The sequence below is a fragment of the Trachypithecus francoisi genome, unplaced genomic scaffold, assembly GCF_009764315.1.
Source record: "Trachypithecus francoisi isolate TF-2019V2 unplaced genomic scaffold, Tfra_2.0 Lachesis_group5, whole genome shotgun sequence".
Lineage (NCBI taxonomy): Eukaryota > Metazoa > Chordata > Mammalia > Primates > Cercopithecidae > Trachypithecus > Trachypithecus francoisi.
The window spans coordinates 106,257,653-106,278,564 of record NW_022681470.1 but is presented as its reverse complement, the minus strand read 5'-3'; the positions used below and the strand labels follow the sequence as shown (position 1 = coordinate 106,278,564).

The 20,912-nt window shown below is 46.0% G+C and overlaps 1 protein-coding gene across 1 annotated transcript in view; it reads left to right on the top strand.

Annotated features, from left to right (window-relative positions):
* Nucleotides 1–4,998: 4,998 nt before the first annotated feature.
* Nucleotides 4,999–20,912, top strand: part of VANGL1 (VANGL planar cell polarity protein 1) — a 57,313-nt gene continuing 41,399 nt past the window's right edge. Inside the window, exons 1-2 of the mRNA XM_033200749.1 lie at nucleotides 4,999–5,198; nucleotides 14,299–14,506. Coding sequence (XP_033056640.1) covers nucleotides 14,436–14,506 — 71 coding nt within the window. The 5' untranslated portion in view covers nucleotides 4,999–5,198; nucleotides 14,299–14,435. The remainder of the gene's footprint in view (nucleotides 5,199–14,298; nucleotides 14,507–20,912) is intronic.

The following is a 20,912-nucleotide window of genomic DNA, read 5'->3' as shown; positions in this document are numbered from 1 at the left end:
TTTCACTTCCAATTATGTGGTCAATTTTAGAACAAGTGTGATGCGGTGCTGAGAAGAATGTATATTCTGTTGATTTGGGGTGGAGAGTTCTGTAGATGTCCATTAGGTCTGCTTGGTCCAGAGATGAGTTCAAGTCCTGAATATTCTTGCTAATTTTCTGTCTCATTGATCTGTCTAATATTGACAGTGTTAAAATCTCCCACTATTACTATGTGGGAGTCTAAGTCTCTTTGTAGGTCTCTAAGAATTTACTTTATGAATCTAGTGCTCCTGTATTGGGTGCATATATATTTAAGATAGTTAGCTCTTCTTGTTGCATTGATCCCTTTACCATTATGTAATATCCGTCTTTGTGTTTTTTGATCTTTGTTGGTTTAAAGTCTGTTTTATCAGGGACTAGGATTGCAACCCTGCTTCTTTTTGCTTTCCATTTGCTTAGTAAATATTCCTCCATCCCTTTATTTTGAGCCTATGTGTGTCTTTGCACATAAGATGGGTCTCCTGAATATAGCACACCAATGGGTCTTGACTCTTAATCCAATTTGCCAGTCTGTATCTTTTAATTGGGGCATTAATTAGCCCATTTACATTTAAGGTTAATATTGTTATATGTGAATTTGATCCTTTCATTATGATGCTAACTGGCTATTTTGCCCATTAGTTGATGCAGTTTCTTCATAGTGTCAATGGTCTTTACAATTTGGTATGTTTTTGCAGTGGTTGGTACTGGTTTTTCCTTTCCATATTTAGTGCTTCCTTCAGGAGCTCTTGTAAGGTAGGCCTGGTGGTGGCAAAATGTCTCAGCATGTGCTTGTCTGTAAAGGATTTTATTTCTCCTTCGCTTATGAAGCTTAGTTTGGCTGGATATGAAACTTTGTGTTGAAAATTATTTTCTTTAAGCAAGTTGAATATTGGTACCCACTCTCTTCTGGCATGTAGGGTTTCTGCAGAGAGATCCACTGTTAGTCTGATGGGCTTTCCTTTGTGGGTAACCCAACCTTTCTCTCTGGCTGCCCTTAACATTTTTTTCCTTCATTCCAACCTTGGTGAATCTCATGATTATATGTCTTGGGGTTGCTCTTCTTAAGGAGTATCTTTGTGGTGTTCCCTGTTATTTCCTGAATTTGAATGTTGGCCTGTCTTGCTAAGTTGGGGAAGTTCTCCTGGATAATATCCTGAAGAGTGTTTTCCAACTTGGTTCCATTCTCCCCATCACTTTCAGGTACACCAATCAAATGTAGGTTTGGTCTTTTCACATAGTCCCATATTTGTTGCAGGCTTTGTTCATTCCTTTTCATTCTTTTTCTCTAATCTTGTTTTCCTGCTTTATTTCATTAAGTTGATCTTCAGTCTCTGATATCCTTTCTTCTGCTTGGTCGATTCAGCTATTGATACTTGTGTATGCTTCACAAAGTTCTCATGCTATGTTTTTCAGCTCCATCAGGTCATTTATGTTCTTCTTTAAACTGGTTATTCTAGTTAGCAATTCCTCTAACTGTTTTTCAAGGTTCTTAGCTTCCTTGTATTGGGTTAGAACATGTTCCTTTAGCTTGGAGGAGTTTGTTATTACCCACCTTCTGAAGCCTACTTCTGTCAATTTGCTAAACTCATTCTCCATCCAGTTTTGTTCCCTTGATGGTGAGGAGTTGTGATCCTTTGGAGGAGAAAAGGTGTTCTAGTTTTTGGAATTTTCAGTCTTTTTGTGCTGGTTTTTCCTCATCTTTGTGGATTTATCTACCTTTGGTCTTTGATGTTGGTGAACTTTGGATGAAGTTTTTGTGTGGATGTCTTTTTTGTTGACATTGATGCTATTCCTTTCTGTTCGTTAGTTTTCCTTTTAACAGTCAGGTCCCTCTGCTGCAGGTCTGCTAGAGTTTGCTGGAGGTCCACTCCAGACCGTGTTTGCTTGGGTATCACCAGCAGAGGCTGCAGAACAGCAAAGACTGCTGCCTGTTCCTTCCTCTGGAAGCTTTGTCCCAGAGGAGCACCTGCCAGACACCAGCCAGAGCTCTCCTGTATGAAGTGTCTGTCGACCACTGTTGGGAGGTGTCTCCCAGTAAGGAGGCACACGGGTCAGGGACCCACTTGAGGAGCCAGTCTGTCCCTCAGCAGAGCTCGAGTGCTGTGCTAGGAGATCTGCTGCTCTCTTCAGAGCTGGCAGGCAAGAACATTTAAGTCTGCTGAAGCTGCCCCCACAGCCGCCCCTTTCTCCAGGTGCTCTATTCTAGAAAGATGGGCGTTTTATCTATAAGCCCCTGACTGGGGCTGCTGCCTTTCTTTGAGACATGCCCTGCCCAGAGTGGAGGAATCTAGAGAGAAAGTCTAGCTACAGTGGCTTTGTGGAGCTTCAGTGGGCTCTCCTCGGTTCAAACTTTCCAGTGGCTTTGTTTACACTGTGAGTGGAAAATCATCTACTCAAGCCTCAGTAATGGCGGACGCCCCTCCCCTCAACAAGCTCCAGCGTCCCAGGTCAACTTCAGACTGCTGTGCTGGCAGCAAGAATTGCAAGTCAGTGGATCTTAGCTTGTTGGGCTCCGTAGGAGTGGGGTCCACTGAACTAGACCACTTGGCTTCCCGGCTTCAGCCCCCTTTCCAGGGGAGGGAACAGTTCTGTCTCACTGGCATTCCAGGAGCCACCGGGGTATGAAAAACAAACTCCTGCAGCTATCTCAGTGTCTGCCCAAATGGCCGCCCAGTTTTGTGCTTGAAACCCAGCGCTCTGGTGGCGTAGGCACCCAAGGGACTCTCCTGGTCTGTGGGTTGCGAAGACCATGGGAAAAGCATGGTATCTGGGCTGGAATGCACTGTTCCTCACAGCACAGTCCCTCATGGTTTCCCTTGGCTAGGGGAGGGAGTTCCCCAACCCCTTGCACTTCCCAGGTAAGGTGACGCCCCCACCCTGCTTCAGCTCACCCTCTGTGGACTGCACCCACTGTCTAACCAGTCCCAGTGAGATAAGCTGGGTACCTCAGTTGGAAATGCAGAAATCACCTGCCTTCTGCGTTGATCTTGCTGGGAGCTGCAGACTGGAGCTGTTCCTATTTGGCCATCTTGCCCAGGACCCACAGCATGTTTTTGTTTTGTTTTGTTTTAATTGAGATGGAGTCTCGTTCTGTTGCCCAGGCTGGAGTGCAGTGGCATATTGGCTTACTGCAACCTCTGCCTCCTAGGTTCAAGCAATTCTCCTGCCTCACCCTCCTGAGTAGCTGGGATTACAGGTGCCTGCCATTATGCCTGGCTAATTTTTTTATTCTTAATAGAGATGGGGTTTTGCCATGTTGGCTAGGCTGGTCTTGAACTCATGAACCCAAGTGATCTGTCTGTCTCAGCCTCCCAAAGTGTTGGGATTACAAGTGTGAGCCACCAAGCCCAGCCTCTAAATGGCATTAAAGGTGAATTTATTATTTTAAAATAGGTTATTTGCAACTACCCGTCTTTCCCACAAAACATCATCCGGTAAGGTGGCTAGAAATAACAACCTAAGTGAATTAGAATTACTTTCTGAAAACTCATTGAAGATCTCTGTGTCAATCGGAGCTATTCAGGTACATGACTACAACTGGAAATCCCTGGCCTGTTTGAACTTTGAAAGTTCTACATTTTAGAGATGAGAGAGACATGTTTTTATAATGTTCTACATTTCTGCACCTGAGTGCTGACTTGGGTGAATAGACAATTGGCTTTTCCTATAGGAACCTGGCTGCCTGAGTCAGCAACATCTGCTCTCTGGAGCCTATTGGGAGGCTGGGGGTGGGGGACAGATGGTCTAGGCCACTGAGTGGGGCAGCAGAGCCTGGGGACTGGGAGTGGTGAAAATCAGCCACATTGAACATATGGGTGTCTTCTCAAGGAAGTGTGACATATGCGAGAGAAAATGGAGGCTAGAAGGGATGAGGAAGAGATGATCAGGGGAGTGAGGGCTTCTTGGGGCCAAGGTTCCCTGACTAAGACTAGTCAGGGTGGGCCTGCATTTCCCCACACCAAATGCCGGCAATACTCCTGCAGAAACTCTTCCGAAATTTAGCACTTCATTATACACTGCTTCCACTGTAGAGTTCTGTCATGTAAGCAGCTTTGGGTCCTGGCTAGATTGGAGATAATCAGTAAGGAACCCTAATGCTACCAACACAAGACAACTAAGAAAAGTGCAAATATTCATCAAAATCGTTGCCAACTGTTTTGTAATCCTCACCACAATCCTGCAAGGTGAACATCAGCATCCTCACCACTTTTCAGACAAGGAAACAAAGGCTCAGAACGGAAAGAGTACCTGGTTGGAATCAGCACTGAAGCTTCAGCTACCTGCTTGCAGAGATGTGCTCATCTAGCAGTTTCTAGGAGACTGGGCTAGCGGCAGTGCCTGCTCTGATAAGGGAGGAGGAGGGGAGAGGCTTGCTGTGGTGGCTTGCAGGCTGTGTGTGTGTATTTGTGGGGTCATTTCCAGGGCTACATGTGACTTTAAGTGTGTGTATACGGGTTGAGATATGGTGTATATGGATATTTGTCGGTCAGTTCTTGGAATCTGTGTATATGAGTGTGTGTTGAGTGGGGTTGGGGGGTTAGTCCCTGAGCCATGTGTATATGTGGGTTGGGGCGCTGGTGAGGGCAAAAGGGCTTGGATTTTGTGCATGATTTTGTGTGTGTGTGTGCGCGTGTGTGTGAGTTTAAGATTCCAAGTATGTGGGCGTTGTCGGGGTGGGGGGGAAGGGGACGGTGTCGGAGATCAATCCCTGGGCCGTGTGTTTATAGTGTGTCCGTCTGCCCAGAAGAGTGGGTTACTGGGCTGTGCGCGTCTGTGTAGAGTGTGAGTGTGTATGAGGGTGAATGTGTGTGGGAGGTGTCATTCCCTGGACCGTGTCCATGAGTGTGGCCGCGCACGCCTCCGTGTGTGTCCCGGGTGTGTGGGGTCGGGGCGGTGACGAGTTGAGGGGGACGCCGGTCGGGCCCCGCCCTCCGCTGCAGGTGGGCCGGGCCCGCGGCGGGGCCGGTAGCGCTCGCTGCTCTTGGCTCGCGGCCGCGCCGGGCTCGCAGGGCTGGGCTCGGGCTGCGGGGCGGCGCCGGGACAGGAAGCGGAAAGCAGCAGTGCAGCGGCGGCGGCGGCGGGGCTCTGCCTCTCCAGGAGCCCAGCGCAGGCCGCAGAGCCGGGGCCGCTGTGAGCCGAGACCGCGGGCCGCGGAGCCCGGGCGGCCAGCGCGGAGGTGAGTCCCGCGAGAGGCCGAGCGCTGCGCGGCGGCGGCCCCCGGGGCAGACCTTTGGCTGGGAGACGCCCCCATCTCGGACCCCGCGTGCCCCTGCGCCCTCCTCCCGCACTCGCCCCGCCGGACTTCAACCCCCGGTCGGCGGCTCCCTCCTCGGGCCGGGAGCTCCCTCCCCTCCTCCGGAGCGCTCCGGGTCGTGCTTCCTCTGACTCCACTTTTCTCCCCATGCGTTGCGCCCCTCCTGGCCCTGCCGTGCGATCTCCGCCGCACCCCACTCCCTGGGGTCCCGGGATTCCCTGCTCATGCCTCGGACGCCCCTTCCTCCCCTGGCTGGCCTTTGGGGTGCGCCCTTTCGGTGCGCGTGCTGGGGTGGTGGGCAGGCCGGCAGGGAGTGGCCGAGTGTTGGAGGCACCGGGCGGCTGCAGCCGGGCGCGCACCGGGCTTCCCACCCCTGACGGGGCTCGACCCGGGCACCGCCTGGCCCTCCGCCAGGAACCGGGACAGAGCTGGTCTGTGTGCACACCTCGCTCACAAAAAATTGAGCCGGCCCTAGAGGCCTGGGGGGCGAGTCCAGTTGCGCCTCGGAGAGCGCAACAGGCAGGTAGGAGTTTACTTTCAAAAACGCCGGGGTGGAGCAGAGGCGCCCGGCGGGTCTCTGCCCAAGGTGTCCCTGCTGGAGGAAATCTCACCGCGCCGGGGCAGCCTTCGCCACCGGCAGGACCTCATTTCCTTCTGTAGTCTTTGAACTGCCCCAAGCATCGCGCCTAGAGAAGTGTGAAGCTTTATAAAAATTTAAACGCGTCCGTGGTGGCGGCAGGAGTGGGGCGGAGCCGCGGCCTGGCTGCTGGGTGATGAGCAGATGAGACTTGGAGCCCAGAAATCTGTTGCTCAGTTTTCACTTCTCCAAACCAGGTCTAATGCCCACACTGCGAAGGTGTTGTGAGCTCCCTTAGATGCTCGTTAGGAAGTATTAGAGCCTTATGATGATGATTGTGTGAGAGGCCCGTGCATTTTGTTAAAACTCTTAACCTGGCTTTGGTTAGAAATGAATGTATTCTTAGGCACTTAGTCCAAAAGCTAACAAACTGTAACGAATTGATATTTTCACTGACATGTTTATAAATTTTGCGGGGTTGCTGAAAAATATTATAACTTGTATCACCAAACAACAATGTTAATTAGCATTCTCCCTTCAGTGGGTGGGTTGAGTACACAGCTCCCAGGCACTGCAAGTGAGATGGCAGAAACTGTCTGAATACAGGGAGAGGTAATTAGCCATTTTCTGTAACCACTAATTATAGAGTTTTTAGAGTTGAATTAAATCAATGTGATATAGTTGGGGCTTTGATTTGTGGGAGGAAACTGTTTCTTTTTCCAGTTCAAAGAAATAACACGCTTCACCTATCCATGAGCATTCAACATTCCCAAACGTTGATGTCTCTCAGTATAATTAGTGAAAACACTTAAGTGTGAAATTTCACTGTCAACAATGTTGGCAGTGAGGCTTGCTTGCAACTTAATTTGTAAGTAAAATGGGAGAAGAATTTTGAGAGTGTTATATTTGTAAGGACTGCTTGCCAAGCAGTACATTTTTATTGTCTTATGTATTAAGCAACATAAGGACAAAACCATAAAGGAAATTTAAAGTTTCTTTACCAAGCAGCAATTCCATGTCACCCTTTGTTTGAAGGATAGATGCGTTGAATGAAGAAGGCATTCTCCCCTTCATCATCCCCTTAACACACATATATACACACACCATGCTTGCTACTCTAGGCCTTATCAGCAATTTGGGTGGGATGGGCCCCTGTCACATTGTGTTTTAATTGGAGGTCTCTACATTGGGGCTGTGAGCTGCTTAGGAGTTAGAACTATTTTAGATTCATTTCTTTTCTCCTGAATGCCCCACAATGCTTGGGACACTGAACCTGTGAGTAGAAGTTGAAATTGCAAAATTCTCTGTGGGGTTATATGTGGTTTGGGACAATTTATGATTGTTGCTTATACTCCTCTATATAAACAAACAATTCTAGTAATTGCTACAGTGCTGTCAATTTTCTGTAGCTAAGAGCACAGGTTCTGGAGTTAGACTCTCAACGTTCAAGCCCTGGCTCATGTGTCAGTCTGGTTTCCCTGACTAACATGGTATTAATGTTTTATTTTCCTTAAAGGCTTGTTATGAGGATTAAGTGAGATATTACATGTAAGTGACTTTAAACAGCATCTAACACATAGTAAACACTTGACAACTAGAAACTGTTAGAGTATTACCATCATCTCTGTAAAGTCAGCTAGCTGGTTGGGGTCTCACTGTATGGGGCATGTGATTTGGGCATCATGCTATTCTATTTTCCTTAAGATGGAAATGGTTAGGTGGGCTTGTGATTGGACCATGTTTCTGTTAGCAGTATTGGTTTGATGTTAGCAGTACTAAAGTTTGATGCAAGGATACATGTGTGTTCTGTTGTCTTTAGCAGTGTCCTTCTGAGTCCCACTTACAGAACAGCAGTGATTAGACTCTGTAGCATCAGATTTACGGAGGAGGTAGTACTCATGAGATCTATTTTTCTGAAGTTTAAATATCTGGCAGGGGACAAGGGAGTCACTTGCCTTCAAATATACATCACGTAACTCCAGACATGTTAATTCATGGCTCTTCAGAAATCTGTACCCAGTTGCTGGAGGTGTTTTGGGGGTAATTCATGACTGGAGCTGAGAGAATTTATTCTGGCAAGGTGAGTTGAAATCATTGGCCAAACAAGTAAAACGAAGTTAACGTTTTCTTTCCTTGTAAATAATGACCCAGAATCATTCATTTATAAGCTGTTGTAATAAAAGAATCAATGGGTTTGTCACAAATGCCATAAGCCCAGCAAGATCCTCACATCAGTGACCTGCATGATATTTGATGGTTTATAGACCACAAGTTCAAAATGTTTTATAGATCTGCCCTGCATCTCTGCCCACTCCTTTCCAGGCCCATGCCCCTCCAAGTTAACCCACTAAAACACACACAGTTTTCTCTGGTCTCTCTGACATTTGCTTCCAGCCTGGGGATGGTAAATAGAGGCCTGTAAGAAACAGAATAGAAATCACTTGTTACTTAGCTATAGTTAATAGTAGTAGTTAAAGGTGGTAGCAGAGACCAGAAAAATGTGTATAAGTTGAGTGAAAATGATACAGAAGTTTTATGCCATACAACCCCTTCAGTTCTTCCTAACTGAAGGAATTTTACTCTAGTGAATCCTAGTAGTAGTTGACAGTTGTGAGTGCCTACCATGTGCTAGGTACTGTTCTAGTAATTTTTATGAATTATCTCATTTAATGCCCACCACAGATCTATAAGTAAAATAAAATCTGTTGTTACAGTTAGGGAAACTGAGGCAGAGAGCAGTTAAGTAACTTGCTCTGAGGTCACACAGTAAGTACTAGAACCAGGATTTGAATGCTCTTAACCCACAATCTGGGCTCATTGCTACTCTCTGGAAGAATCGTTGACTCTAAACAAAATTATTACAATTGTCACTTTCCCCTTGAGTACCATTTAATTAAAAATGGGTACCCCTAAGAAGAATGTTAGCTTCAAGACAAAATATAAATAATAATTAATAGCATAATCTCTGCAGAATTCTATATAAAAATCAAATATTCAATGTAATGTACACAGCATATATAAGCATGGTTGTACCAGACACCACTTTTCCTTGGAAATAGATCTACTTACTGCATAGGAAGCAAAATGTCTCTTTAAATTCAGTGCATGTCTCTGTACCCCTTACATAGTAACTTTCCAAACCAGAGCCCCCTTAATTACTTAATAGCTCTAGGCAGAGCTGTTGATGTTTTTATAATTTCCTTTTTGCGAAGGTTAGCTTGTGTTTACCACTGTCATTATCATAACATATTATTTCCTTCATACGATTTGCTAAACACTGTGTTTTCATTTTAAGTAGTAGGAGTTTTATATGAGTGACCATGACTTTAGGAGAGAATTCTGTTTGAGGCTGCTTATCTTCATTTTGCTTTTGATAAAGGGTGGTAAAGGAGGTTCTTTCTGACATTTTTGCCTAGGAAGTCCAGAATTTAAGTCACTGACACTCAGAAGCACCCTGTGCACCTATCTCCCAGTGTTGACCTTGCCTGCATGCGATGTGGTTCGATGAGCCTGGCCCTGTCCTGATACTTGCCTCCAGCCCCCACCCAAGCAGTGCCAAGCAGTGCACTCTTAAGGGGTGGGTGACAGGTGAGGCAAGATGTTCTTGGGCAGTGGCTGAAAGAGGCTGCTGCTGGTTTTTACTCAGTGTGTCTGGAGTATGACCTCTGCCCCTGAGTGGGACTGCCATGCAAGCCAATAGTATAGCTCTATTTTTGATAGTTCTGGTGTCATGGCTCTATCTGATATCTGCATCTTTCTTTTTTTTCACCTCTAAAACTAAAGATTTAAAATAGATAATTTCTAAAGTTTCTTCCACAACGAATCTATGGCCTCATGTCCTAAGATCTGCCACAAAACCCTTCATTCAGCAGACGTTTATAGGGTACCCATAATTTCCTAGGAGCCGGAAAGACAGTCATGAAAGTGCCTCTGCCCTCATGGAGCTTACAGCCTGTAAAGGAACTAGACAATAAGTGCTCACACAAACAAATGTATCACTGGAAGTTGGATAGAAAGGAAGAGTACAGGGTGCTGGAGAAGAGCCTGATTGAGATTGAAGGATCAGGAAAGGCCTCTTCAAAGGAGCAGTATTTAAATTAAGGAGTGATGAGTAGGAATTTGGCAAAACAGAGCATGTAAAGGGTGAGTACCAACAGATATACTGGGCTCTGCCAAAGCCCTAAGATTCTACCTTAAAGGAGCTGGGGCTAGAGAAGGAGGAGGGAGCTAGAGCGCTGGGCAGGACATTGCATACCAAATGAAAGATTTTTGTATTTTATTTAAAGTGCAGTGGGACACCATGGAAAGGTTTTAAACAGGGAAGTGATGTCTGCGTTGTAATTTAAAAGGTCACTCTGGTTGCTGCCCAGCCTGGGCCAAACACAATATGAGTCATGTGAGGGGTCACTATGATAGACAGTTCCAGGTTCTAGGAGCCATATTCCCACCTTTGTATGACTGTCCCATTCATGCTGTTGTGACAGTCTATCAGTTTATTACCCTGGGAACCTGATTCCTTTTCATTGCTTTATTATCTTTTCTGATAAGGGATTCCTTCTGACCTTATCAAGAGTTTTGTTAATTTATTGTGTATGCAAGGGAACTATCTCATAGATATATCATTGCAGTGATAAGCTTCAGGATATCCTTTTCTATTAAGTCTGTTGAAAATCCAAAGTCGAGTTCACTTTGGATTTTATTCGTTTGCCTCTTATTGCATCCTCTTAATCCTCACTCAGATCTTGGATAGGATAAGAGTTGGTAACTATTAGAAACGGTATGACTTACAAGGAGCCTGAGCTGTGTGTAGACTGGTGAGGACACCTGGAGACTTTGTAGTGGTCTAGCCCTGTGTAGGTGGAGCCTGGAGGAAGTGGGTGGCTGTGAATCAGTAGAGGGAGGGGAGGATCAGAGAGGGTATTGAAGGTGGCACAGGGTTGGATCCATAGGATGAGGGTATTACTTTAGCTGAGGAATTGGGAAGAACAGGACAGGATACTGGAGAGCGCCTTTGAGAGGGATGATGGTATTCCCAAGGGGAGCAAGAAGAATCTCAGTAGGAAATGTGCACTTGGGATTTAGTCTTTCAGTAAGTATTTGTTGGGTACCTGTTATGTTCAAAATATCCTGGGTGGAGGTAAGACATAGCTGCTGTGTTCAAGGAGCTTCTGCCGTAGGAAATCTGTGGATGGAGAAGAATGAGAAGAGTTTTGAATGTTAAGGGATAATGTGGTGAGGGGAGAGGATAGGGAGTGTTAGAGAAGTGGTAACATAAGTAGCATCAAATTGGAGGCTAGCGAGTTACAGAGAAACTCTACTAGGGCAAGCAGTGTGCCTTTGTCGTTGCTTTGCCCTAATGTTGCTTAGCATGGTCATGTAGGTGCCACTTAATATGGAGGTGGATGGACTAATAAATGAAATAAAAACCACTGGGGGAGGAGGACAAGGATGCTACTTGGCTCACAGCAATCCTTGGCCAACTTTGAGTTGTTTCAATGGAGTGTTGTGGATGGGGATTTGGAGTGACAGTGGAGAAGGAGGGAGTGACAGCATGTATAGACCACTCCTTTGGTAAGTACAGGAAGGAACTGTGGGAGGGAAACCAGACTAGGGTGGTTGGTAGAGTTAGATAAAGCCTTTCCCTGGAGGGCATTTGGGACCCATGGTTTCCTTTGAGGGACAGGTCTGGAGTTGTATTAATGAATGGCCACAAGTTTTCAATGAGGACAAGGAATGAAGTCCTCTGGCAGAGGGGGAAGGGAATAAAACTTGGGTTACCATGTGCCAGAGACTTTACCTTTGCAGTTTCGTTTAATCCTCGCAAGAACCCTGGGAAGAGAGAATATTATATGACCTCATTTTATGGGGCGGGGTTGGACAAGCTCATAGAGGCAAACATCTACCCCCTGATGTCACAGCTAGGAAGCATCAAGCTGGATCTGCCCAGGTCTGCGGGGCCTGGGCCGCTTGCCTCTGAGACACCCCAGCAGCATTTAGCAAAAAGTAGCTGGAAGTTGGGATGGACTGGGGAATCCAGAGTTATGGGATGCAAGGCAGAAAGAGTGTAGCAGTTATGAAGGGTTAATTATGAATCTAGAAGAGAGAGGGAAATCAGTGTTCTGGGCCAGGGAACTGGACATTAGAATCTGCAGATAGCAGAGAGCTGGGTGAGGGGCTTTCAGGGAGGATCTCAATTCACTCAGGGCTGGAGATCTTCAATGCACATCCTAATGTTGACGGCTGCCTGTTATGAAGCAGGTGAGAAAACAGCAAAGCCCAGGGCAGAAAGGAAGTGAGACTGAGGTGCTGAAAGCTGATTGAAATTGCTAGTGAAAATGGTGGAGACAGTAGGCAGAAAAAAAGATGACTCAGCTCTTGAAGTCTTCTAGGAAAGTAGGGTAAGTGGAGGAGCAAAACTTAGCATTTAAAAAAGGCCTGCTGTGTTTGTTTTCACATTTAATCTTTACAGCCACCTCCCCCACCAAACGCCCACCATAATAGGCTGCCTTGCTTCCTTTTTATGGATTGGGAAATCTCTGAGGCTCCAAGGAGAAACTGCTTTGCCCAGGTGTACAGCTTAGTTAGTAGGCAGCGGACTGAGATGCGAGCTCCATTCTGTCTGACTGCAGGTGAGCCTATAGGTGAGCTTTGTGGCAGGAAGGCTGGCAGAGAGACTGCTCTGCTTCTTTCCAAGCATTTCTCTCATTAGGAAGACAGAGGAACAAGGGTTTTGGAATCCGCAAAGGGAGTACTGATAGACATGGACTTTCATTTACCTAGCACATCTGGAGCTCGCGCTGGGTGCCTTCAAAGTTGTTAGCTCATTTGGTCTTAACAGCAACCCTGATGTTTGCATTTTACAGTTACATGTTCAAAGAGGTTTGCTCATTTTGACTGGGGCCTGATAGCTAATAAGTGAGTAAAACCCGAGATTGGAACCCACCTCTGGAAACTGTATCTGCTTGTATTTTCAGATCAACCTGTGAGGTTGGTGGCTGGGTGGTTTACCCCGTTTAATGGATGAGGAAACTGAGGCATAAGAAAGACAGTGGCTGGGCTCAGGCTAGAACTCAGGTTTCCCCAGGGCTAGCCTTGGGCTCTTGATGGCAGAGGAGAAGTGAAATGGCAAGTAAGGGCATCAGGGACAAAGGAGACTGGCCCTGGGTGGCAGACCTTGGATGTGAACGTACCTGACTCCCAGGAAGAATGAATGGTAAGGGTAAATACACCGTAAGTGGGATGGGAGGCTGTGGGGGCTGTGTTGGAAGTATATGGCGATTTGTGCTGACCTGATTCCCTCCAGACTTACATGTCATTGCTGGGGTCAGGGAAACGTGGCCTCCTCCCAGGAGGGTTAGGGTATGGCATTTACAGCTCCTTTGTTTTTTCTTCACACTTATCTCACTGGCTGTGTTTGCAGTTTCAGCTTCTAGCGCTGGAAGAAGGAACCCTGTTGAGCTGAGACTAGCTCTGGGGTGAGGGGTGCAGAGAGAGACAGAACTTGTGGATCTCGGTTTTCTCGAAGTAAAAATTTTAGCATGTGGGAGCTCAGGAATGTACTTGGAAATGTTTCCAATTTATTTTTATTGCAAAGCGATATCTAATGAAAATGTGGGAAAAGACCCAGGAGCCTGCAAATAATAAATTGCCTGCTTTTATTTTCTGTATCTCCTTTAAAAATCTTTGTCCTTACCAAGGTAATTTTATATGATTTTAACTGTAATGTTGGTGCACTGTGCATCAACAATACTGTATCCTGCTTTTAAAATTTATCATTATAAGAGTTTCCATTCTTTATAATGATCATTGTAAACATATGTGATACGTTTTTGGTGGATGAACCATGTTTTCCTTACCAATTCCTGTATTCTGAGGGCATTTACATTGTTTCTGGCATTTTATTATTTATAGACAATGAGACAACAATAATTTTTCTTTGAAAAAGAAATCAGTTCCCTTAGATAAATTCTCAGAAATTTGGATGCTAGATCAAAAAGACTGAAGATCTTTTTTTTTTTTTTCAATTGACTTTTGGAAATTATGACCGAATCCCTTGAAAGCAACTTTGCTGAGTATTGTTTTTATAACCAGCAAACTGGCAGTCGGGGGCTGGGCATTGTGTGGAGGGCCAGAGATGTGGAAAGTCACCTCCTAGAGCCAGTGAGCAGGCGTCAGGCCGTGCTGAGGAAGTGGATGAGTGCCTCCCATTTTCCTGCTGCTGTGATAGGGGTTCAGCTTGCTCAGCACCTATCCTGTCTCCCTCCCAGACACCTGGGATAGCCGGTTGCTGCATGGATGGAGCATTTAGAGTTCAGCTGCTTCACCCTCGCTTGCTTGTTCCATGATAGAGACCCCAGAGAGGAGATGTGGCTTTGTCATTTATCTTTCAGCCCCATTAAGGTTGGCTTTGAAGATTAATGTCTTGTTTTTTTCCCTCTTTCCCAGAATTTGTTCCTGTTGAAGAGTGCCTGCTCTTCTAATTTCCAGACTCCTTGAGGTTTTAGGAGTCTGGTAGGTGAAATTCTCTACCTCTAAGGAGAAACAGTACCTGATCCTTCCTCAAGGGCAAGCCCTCCATTGCTATGGATACCGAATCCACTTATTCTGGATATTCTTACTATTCAAGTCATTCGAAAAAATCTCACAGACAAGGGTATGTAAATTGTTCATTATTCCACTTTTCCTTTTGGGGAAACCTACAGGTTGGTGAGGTTCTCTACACTCACTTTTCACTGACTCGGCGCTGGAGCTTGAGTCCATTGGTGCGTGAGAGGCTGAGCTTTAAGAGCATTTAACATTCTCGGGAGTAACTATGCCACCAGTTTACATTTTATAGCCACCATTAGAGTTGATGACTTTAATTTCTCACAATTGGTTTTAAATTAAAGTTACTTCCTGCAGTGGAAATGTTTTTCATTTCTAGGTATTTCTCTTTTTTTTGGAGACAGAATCTCGGAATCTCGCTCTGTTGCCCAGGCTGGAGTGCAGTGGTGCGATCTTAGCTCACTGCAAGCTCCGCCTCCCGAGTTCACGCCATTCTCCTGCCTCAGCCTCCCGAGTTGCTGGACTACAGGCGCCCACAACCACACCTGGCTAATTTTTGTATTTTCAGTAGAGACAGGGTTTCACCTTGTTAGCCAGGATGGTCTCAATCTCCTGACCTCGTGATCCGCCCGCCTCGGTTTCTAGGTATTTTTTATAGGTATCAGCTCTCCTGAAAGCTTTATGAAGAATGTAAATGGAAGATTTAAAAAGTGTTTATTGCTTGTTGGTTTTCATCCGAAGTTGTTGACTCATTGTCCATTATGCCTTTGTCATGAGGCTTATTTAGTGAACTGGTAGAATTGGCCTGGTACCTTATTTCTCTTTGACTAATCTTCAGGTGAACAAATTTGGATTTTGAAAACACTGTCCTGGGCGGTATTGGTCAAACTCCCCCTTCTCTGCAAAATTAGCAGGTGTGCACTGCTATTCTTAGGACCTGCTGTGTTACTGACCTGTAGAATGTTTGCTAAGTAGAAGAGCAAATGAATGAATAAAGAAATCAGTGAACAGATAGGTGGTACTGTACCAGTTAGAATTGTATTTGGTGAAGTTGCAGTGCTGCCATTTACTTAGCGTCCTCATCTGTGAAATGGGTACAGCAGTCCTCTCCTACAGGGCTATTGAGAGGATTAAATGAGATTATGCTTGTAAATCATGTAATGCAGTACAGGTTGGAGGTCACTCACCAGTGGCTAGATTAATACTGTAATGGCCTTGGCATTTTAGCACTATGTTCCAAGGTACTAACTGGCCCCAGCCCAAAGGCCCAACTCTGCACTGGCTTGGGAATAGTGATTGTAGTGGTTTTTCCCTGACTGAGCTCTTCCCCATACAAGCAGCCGAATGCAGAGTGAGATTTTGTTCTGTAAAACAGCAGTGAGCTACATATATCTAATGATTTACAAGCCCATCTGGATTACTCACATAGAAAAAGGTTTGGAAGGGTATACTCCAAACTGCTAGGAGTGGTCATCCACAGCGGGAGGCTCGGCAGAAGCTGGAGACTGATGGGAACTTTCGTTTTTCTTTTTGTACTTGTTCAGTTTTTTTACAAGTGTGTATTTTGTAATTTTTAGAAATGAATGGAACAGAATATGAAGGAAAGGGTTCTCAAAGATATTTGATGACATGAGAAAATGTTCATGAGACCATGTTATAAGAAACAGGATTCAAAATGTTGTATGCTATAGTAGTTACATATACATATGATGAGTATTCACATAGTGACTATGCCTGTCTCTGAGTATAGGACTATGGTGGTATTTTCTTTTTAACTTTAATTGTTTTCTAAATTTTTATGTATTGCGCTTATAAAAATTTGAGGAAAACATGTCAGTGAGCTTGTGCTGGAGTCCAGGTAAGGCTTTCAAATAAGGATGAGAAATAGAAGGAGCTTGGGGCAGGTGCTGCTGGACGGGGCCTGTGGTAACATGGCAGAGCCCAGCTCCTGAGACAGTCAGAAGCCCTCTGGCCACAAGAATTAAATCACACATTTCAGCTGGTGGGTAAACTTATCAGATTTAGTTATGAAATGCCAGAAACAGCTGTTTTAAAATACCAGTTTTTTAGCCCTACCAATTCCCTTGTCAATACCAGGCTTCCCTCATTGTAGGAATTTGGGATTCCCTGGGTGCTTGGGGATGAATAAAGGGGGTTGGCTTGCAGTATCCTTTGTGGGAACCATCTCTGGCCTCTTTTGTCTGCACTCGAGTTCTGACTTTCACGCTTCGGGGCCCATTGCTACGCTCTGCTATTTCCTTAGGCCTCTTGGGGCCTCCAGAAATTGATATTCCAATGTCCTTGTAGTAACTTTAAGAGACTGTAACTTCCAATTAAAACAACACACAGGATTTTTAATGTATTCTTGGACCCATATGGAAAGTACTTGGCAAATGTTAATACAAGCTGAGACTTTTAATCAATTATTCAAAAAATGTTCCTGGATATCTACTCTGAGAAAAACTCTGAGAGAGGAGATGAGCATTAGAGATTTGTAGGTGCACTCCATGGGTTCTTTAAAAAACACCACTACCACCTATGGGTGGTGGATTCTCCAACTGATAGCAGCATAGGGCACAGCAACTATGGGGCAAGGGGTACCATCCCTAGAGAGCATGGGCTGTGGTGTACTTTGCTGGGGCCTAAAGAGTGTTAAGCAGTAGGGTTGCCCTCCACAGGCATGAGAGCAGGCCCCAGGCCCAGCCGAGGGTGTTCTGTCCCAGGAGTGTTCCTGTGAAGGCTGCCCTGCTCAGAGGTTTGTGGGGAAGTTGAATGGAAGGGTAAGAGGCAGGTTGGGGCTGGCGGGGGTGGGTGGGACCATGCTCTTTAGTAATTTTAGTCAGACTCCAACTCAGGGAGGAATAATGAAGTGCACCAAACTTGATATGCCTGATTATACCATGATCACCTTAGAAGACTGGCCAGGTTCCAAGCAGATGACAAGTGACTCTTTTCTAACGAAGAGGTCAGTGGCCTGGTTTTGCAATGCCTGCAGTCTCCAGAGGGTGTCCAGTTAACTTGCTGGGAGAATGGTGTGGACTCTTGCTGACCCCACCTAACCTTTGGGTTTGGAGCACAAGTTCCCTGATTTAAACACAGCAGCTGCCAGTCACGTTAACTGCTGTGGGGGTGCCTGCTCGGCCCCTCCCTCATAGCCATTACCTCCTATCCTCACAGCAGTGCTAGAATGGCGGGAGGTCGTAGCCCCATTTTACAGGTGTTGAAATCGAGGCACAGAGGGCAGCGTTATTTGCCTAAAATTACAAAGTTAGTAGGTGCCCTCAGCAGATTTTGGGCCCACCTTGTTTCTTTAGAAGGGAAGTGCTACTTTTGGAAAGGGAAATGAAGGGTGACTCATGTGACGAATGTGCTAAAATGCACAAAAAGAGGACCGCCAGGGCAGTTGGAGGAATTGGTGCTTTTGTTCCAAGGCTGCTTCAGAGTCTGTGTGCCCAGGGCCCAGCCCTCTTACCCCAGCCATAGCCAAGAGGAAGCAGCCAGTCGGGCCCCAGCAGCCAGCAGAGAGAATGGACAGGTCGTGGGTTGTGGGAGAGAAGGAAAGGGAGGAGTAACCGGTGGGGCCAGCTTTCCCCAAATAGAAATAGGCAAACAACAGAAACAGTACTAAATAATCTTCCCAGGAAATGCTGACTGTAAGTGGGAACAGTGAGAATTACAGGGGTTCTAGCTGGAACAAGGAGGGTGACAGCAACCCCCAAGGGCTTAGCTCTAGAACTACCTAAACAGACGCATTTGCTCACACACGTGCAGAGCAGACACATGCCCGGGCTGCCTGCATGCCACCACTTGCTCTTCCTGCCCCTCACACAACACGCACAGATATACTTATCTTTACTCCTACAGGCAGATGTTGCGTGGAGACAGATTCAGAGATAAAGATACAAAGAAAAACTCTCGCAGCTGACACAGCCGCCCAGCAAAGGCACAGAGGTGATCCAGGCCACTGAGGCAGAGTTGGAAAAACACACATGTAAACATGTGTTTGTAACACCCCTCCCCCTGTGGCTTGGCAGTCTGTTTACTCCCGTGGTCTCCCATTTCCGTACTCTTGGACGCCGTGAACGGATTGTCTTCATCAATGGGGAACCCTCTCCCAGACATCTGGAGCTACAGGGATGAGCCTTTGAGTACATATTACAGTGAGGTCGCCGCACTGTGACCTGCAGTCCTGCAGACAGGAAGGCACTGAATGCCAGGATTTTTGTAGAGTGTGACTGTGAAGTCCTGGCTTGGCTCAGAGACCTTCTTAGAGCAGTAATTCGGGACCAGTGATTTCTGATAAAGGTTTTCTAATTTCCTAATAATTTTTTTCTAATAAAAGCCATATGGCAGGTCCTGCTCCGTTGGTAGCGTGACCAATACCTGGTGCAGTGCTAGTGTTGAGCTGACAGGAAGTGCCTCACCTTCAGCTCTCACTTGACAGTGAGTGGAAGGCTCTTGGCTCAGGGTATCCCTCAGTCATGACTGCACACTGTTCTGAACCTTTCTCCCAACTTCATCCACTTCATACTATTTTAATAAAGCAGCGCTGTGTATTATAACATTGTGCAGCTGAGCATTACACTCATGGCTCCCATTATCAAGCCCCTGCTACATACAGGACGTTTCACAAAGAAGCAGACTTCCAAGCAGTCACTCAGCAATCTCCTCCCAGGAGCATTCAGGGAAGAGAATCTTGGGGCAAGTCTCCTTTACCACCTGTAGTCACCTGGGATGCTGGGGAAATTTTTGATTTCTGTTGTCTCCCTTCCAGAAAATTATTTGAGAGTGGGGTCAACAAATCTGCACTTGATTCTATACCTAGGGTAGTTTTTCTGTATCGTTTTTTAAGTTTAAGAAGTTTTTAAGGCCGGGCGCGGTGGCTGAAGCCTGTAATCCCAGCACTTTGGGAGGCCGAGATGGGTGGATCACGAGGTCAGGAGATCGAGACCATCCTGGCCTACACGGTGAAACCCCGTCTCTATTAAAAAATACAAAAAACTAGCCGGGCGAGATGGCAGGCGCCTGTAGTCCCAGCTACTCGAGAGGCTGAGGCAGGAGAATGGCGTAAACCCATGAGGCGGAGCTTGCAGTGAGCCGAGATCTTGCCACTGCACTTCAGCCTGGGCGACAGAGCGAGACTCCGTCTCAAAAAAAAAAAAAAGTTTTTAAAGTTTAAGATACACTAGTTAGGGTTTTGGGCTCTGGAGGATGAGAAACCTTCCTTGGGTTATCAGATGACAAGTTCTTCTCTGGTTTCCCTCCGATGTTATCAGGGGAATTGTTAAACGGTTGTTTCACATTTGGGTGCTCCTGGGCGTTTTAATAGCCAGGCTGGGAGGGCTGGTGATGGGAACCCTGGCTGGCAACAGAGGCTGTTTCCACCTCTGGGTGGCTCCCCACCTGCTTTCTGCCCTGGTAGGGTGCAGGCTCTGGGAATTGGCACTCAATGAAAGAATTTTGATTTCCAGTGGAATTTGTGCTGTCACAAGATTTGACCCATGGGACTAGTGAACAGATAGATGGGTTAGGTGAGCATGTGGCTTGGCTGGTGGCCGAGAGAGTGATAAATGTGAGAGTAGTTGGGGAAAATGGAAGCGGATTAAGATAGAAGAGGGGCATTGTCCATCTGGCCGATGGCGGGGCTGGTGGAGCAGCAGTTCTAGACTTATTCTGAGGTTAGTTCTGAAACTGACTAAACACGTGGGAAGTCTCTCCCAAAGTGTTTATGGTTTCTCACAGTGGGTGCCTTTTGAAGTGATTGTTTTTGACAGCCCAGAGTGTCGGGCACACAGCTTTGTGCTATCTAAGGTCCAATTGTGACTCCTAGCAATAGCTTTAAAGGCATATTTCATAGCTCTAATAGTTTTAAAGTATAAGGGTGTGAGAATGATTTTAAGAATATTTATGCCGTGAAATCTTCCCATTGCTCTTCAACACGGTGCACCATAGTGGGTGTGAATAGAAGTGGTGGCAACAGACCTGAATTCAGGTCTGCCACTGACTGTATATAATACTACTTTGAGAAGTAACTTAAACTCTGTGAGCCACAGTTTCCTTGTCTGTAAAATGAAGACAATAATACTGGCTTCATAGGATTATAATTAGGATTGAATGAAATATTATAGTGAAGCATTCAGCAAAGTGTTCTATAAATTGGGGTAGGATGTGACGTAACTGGCATTGTTAGATGCATCTCTGGGTAAACAACCAAATTCTCTGCTTATTTGGCTGTTTCCCTAGCTGCCTGGCTAAAATAAAACACCTGAGTTGACCAGAACACCTCTATTTTTAGAATCTAACTTTGTGGTTGTATTAGTCTCTCCTTGCATTGCCGTAAAGAAATACCTGACACCTTCTTAAAGAAATGAGGTTTAACTGGCTCACGGTCCTGCAGGCTTTACAGGAAGCATGGTACTGACATCTGCTTGGCTTCTAGAGAGGCCTCAGGAAGCTTACAGTCATGGCAGAAGGCTAAGTGGGAGCAGGCGCATCACATGGTGAAAGCGGGAGCA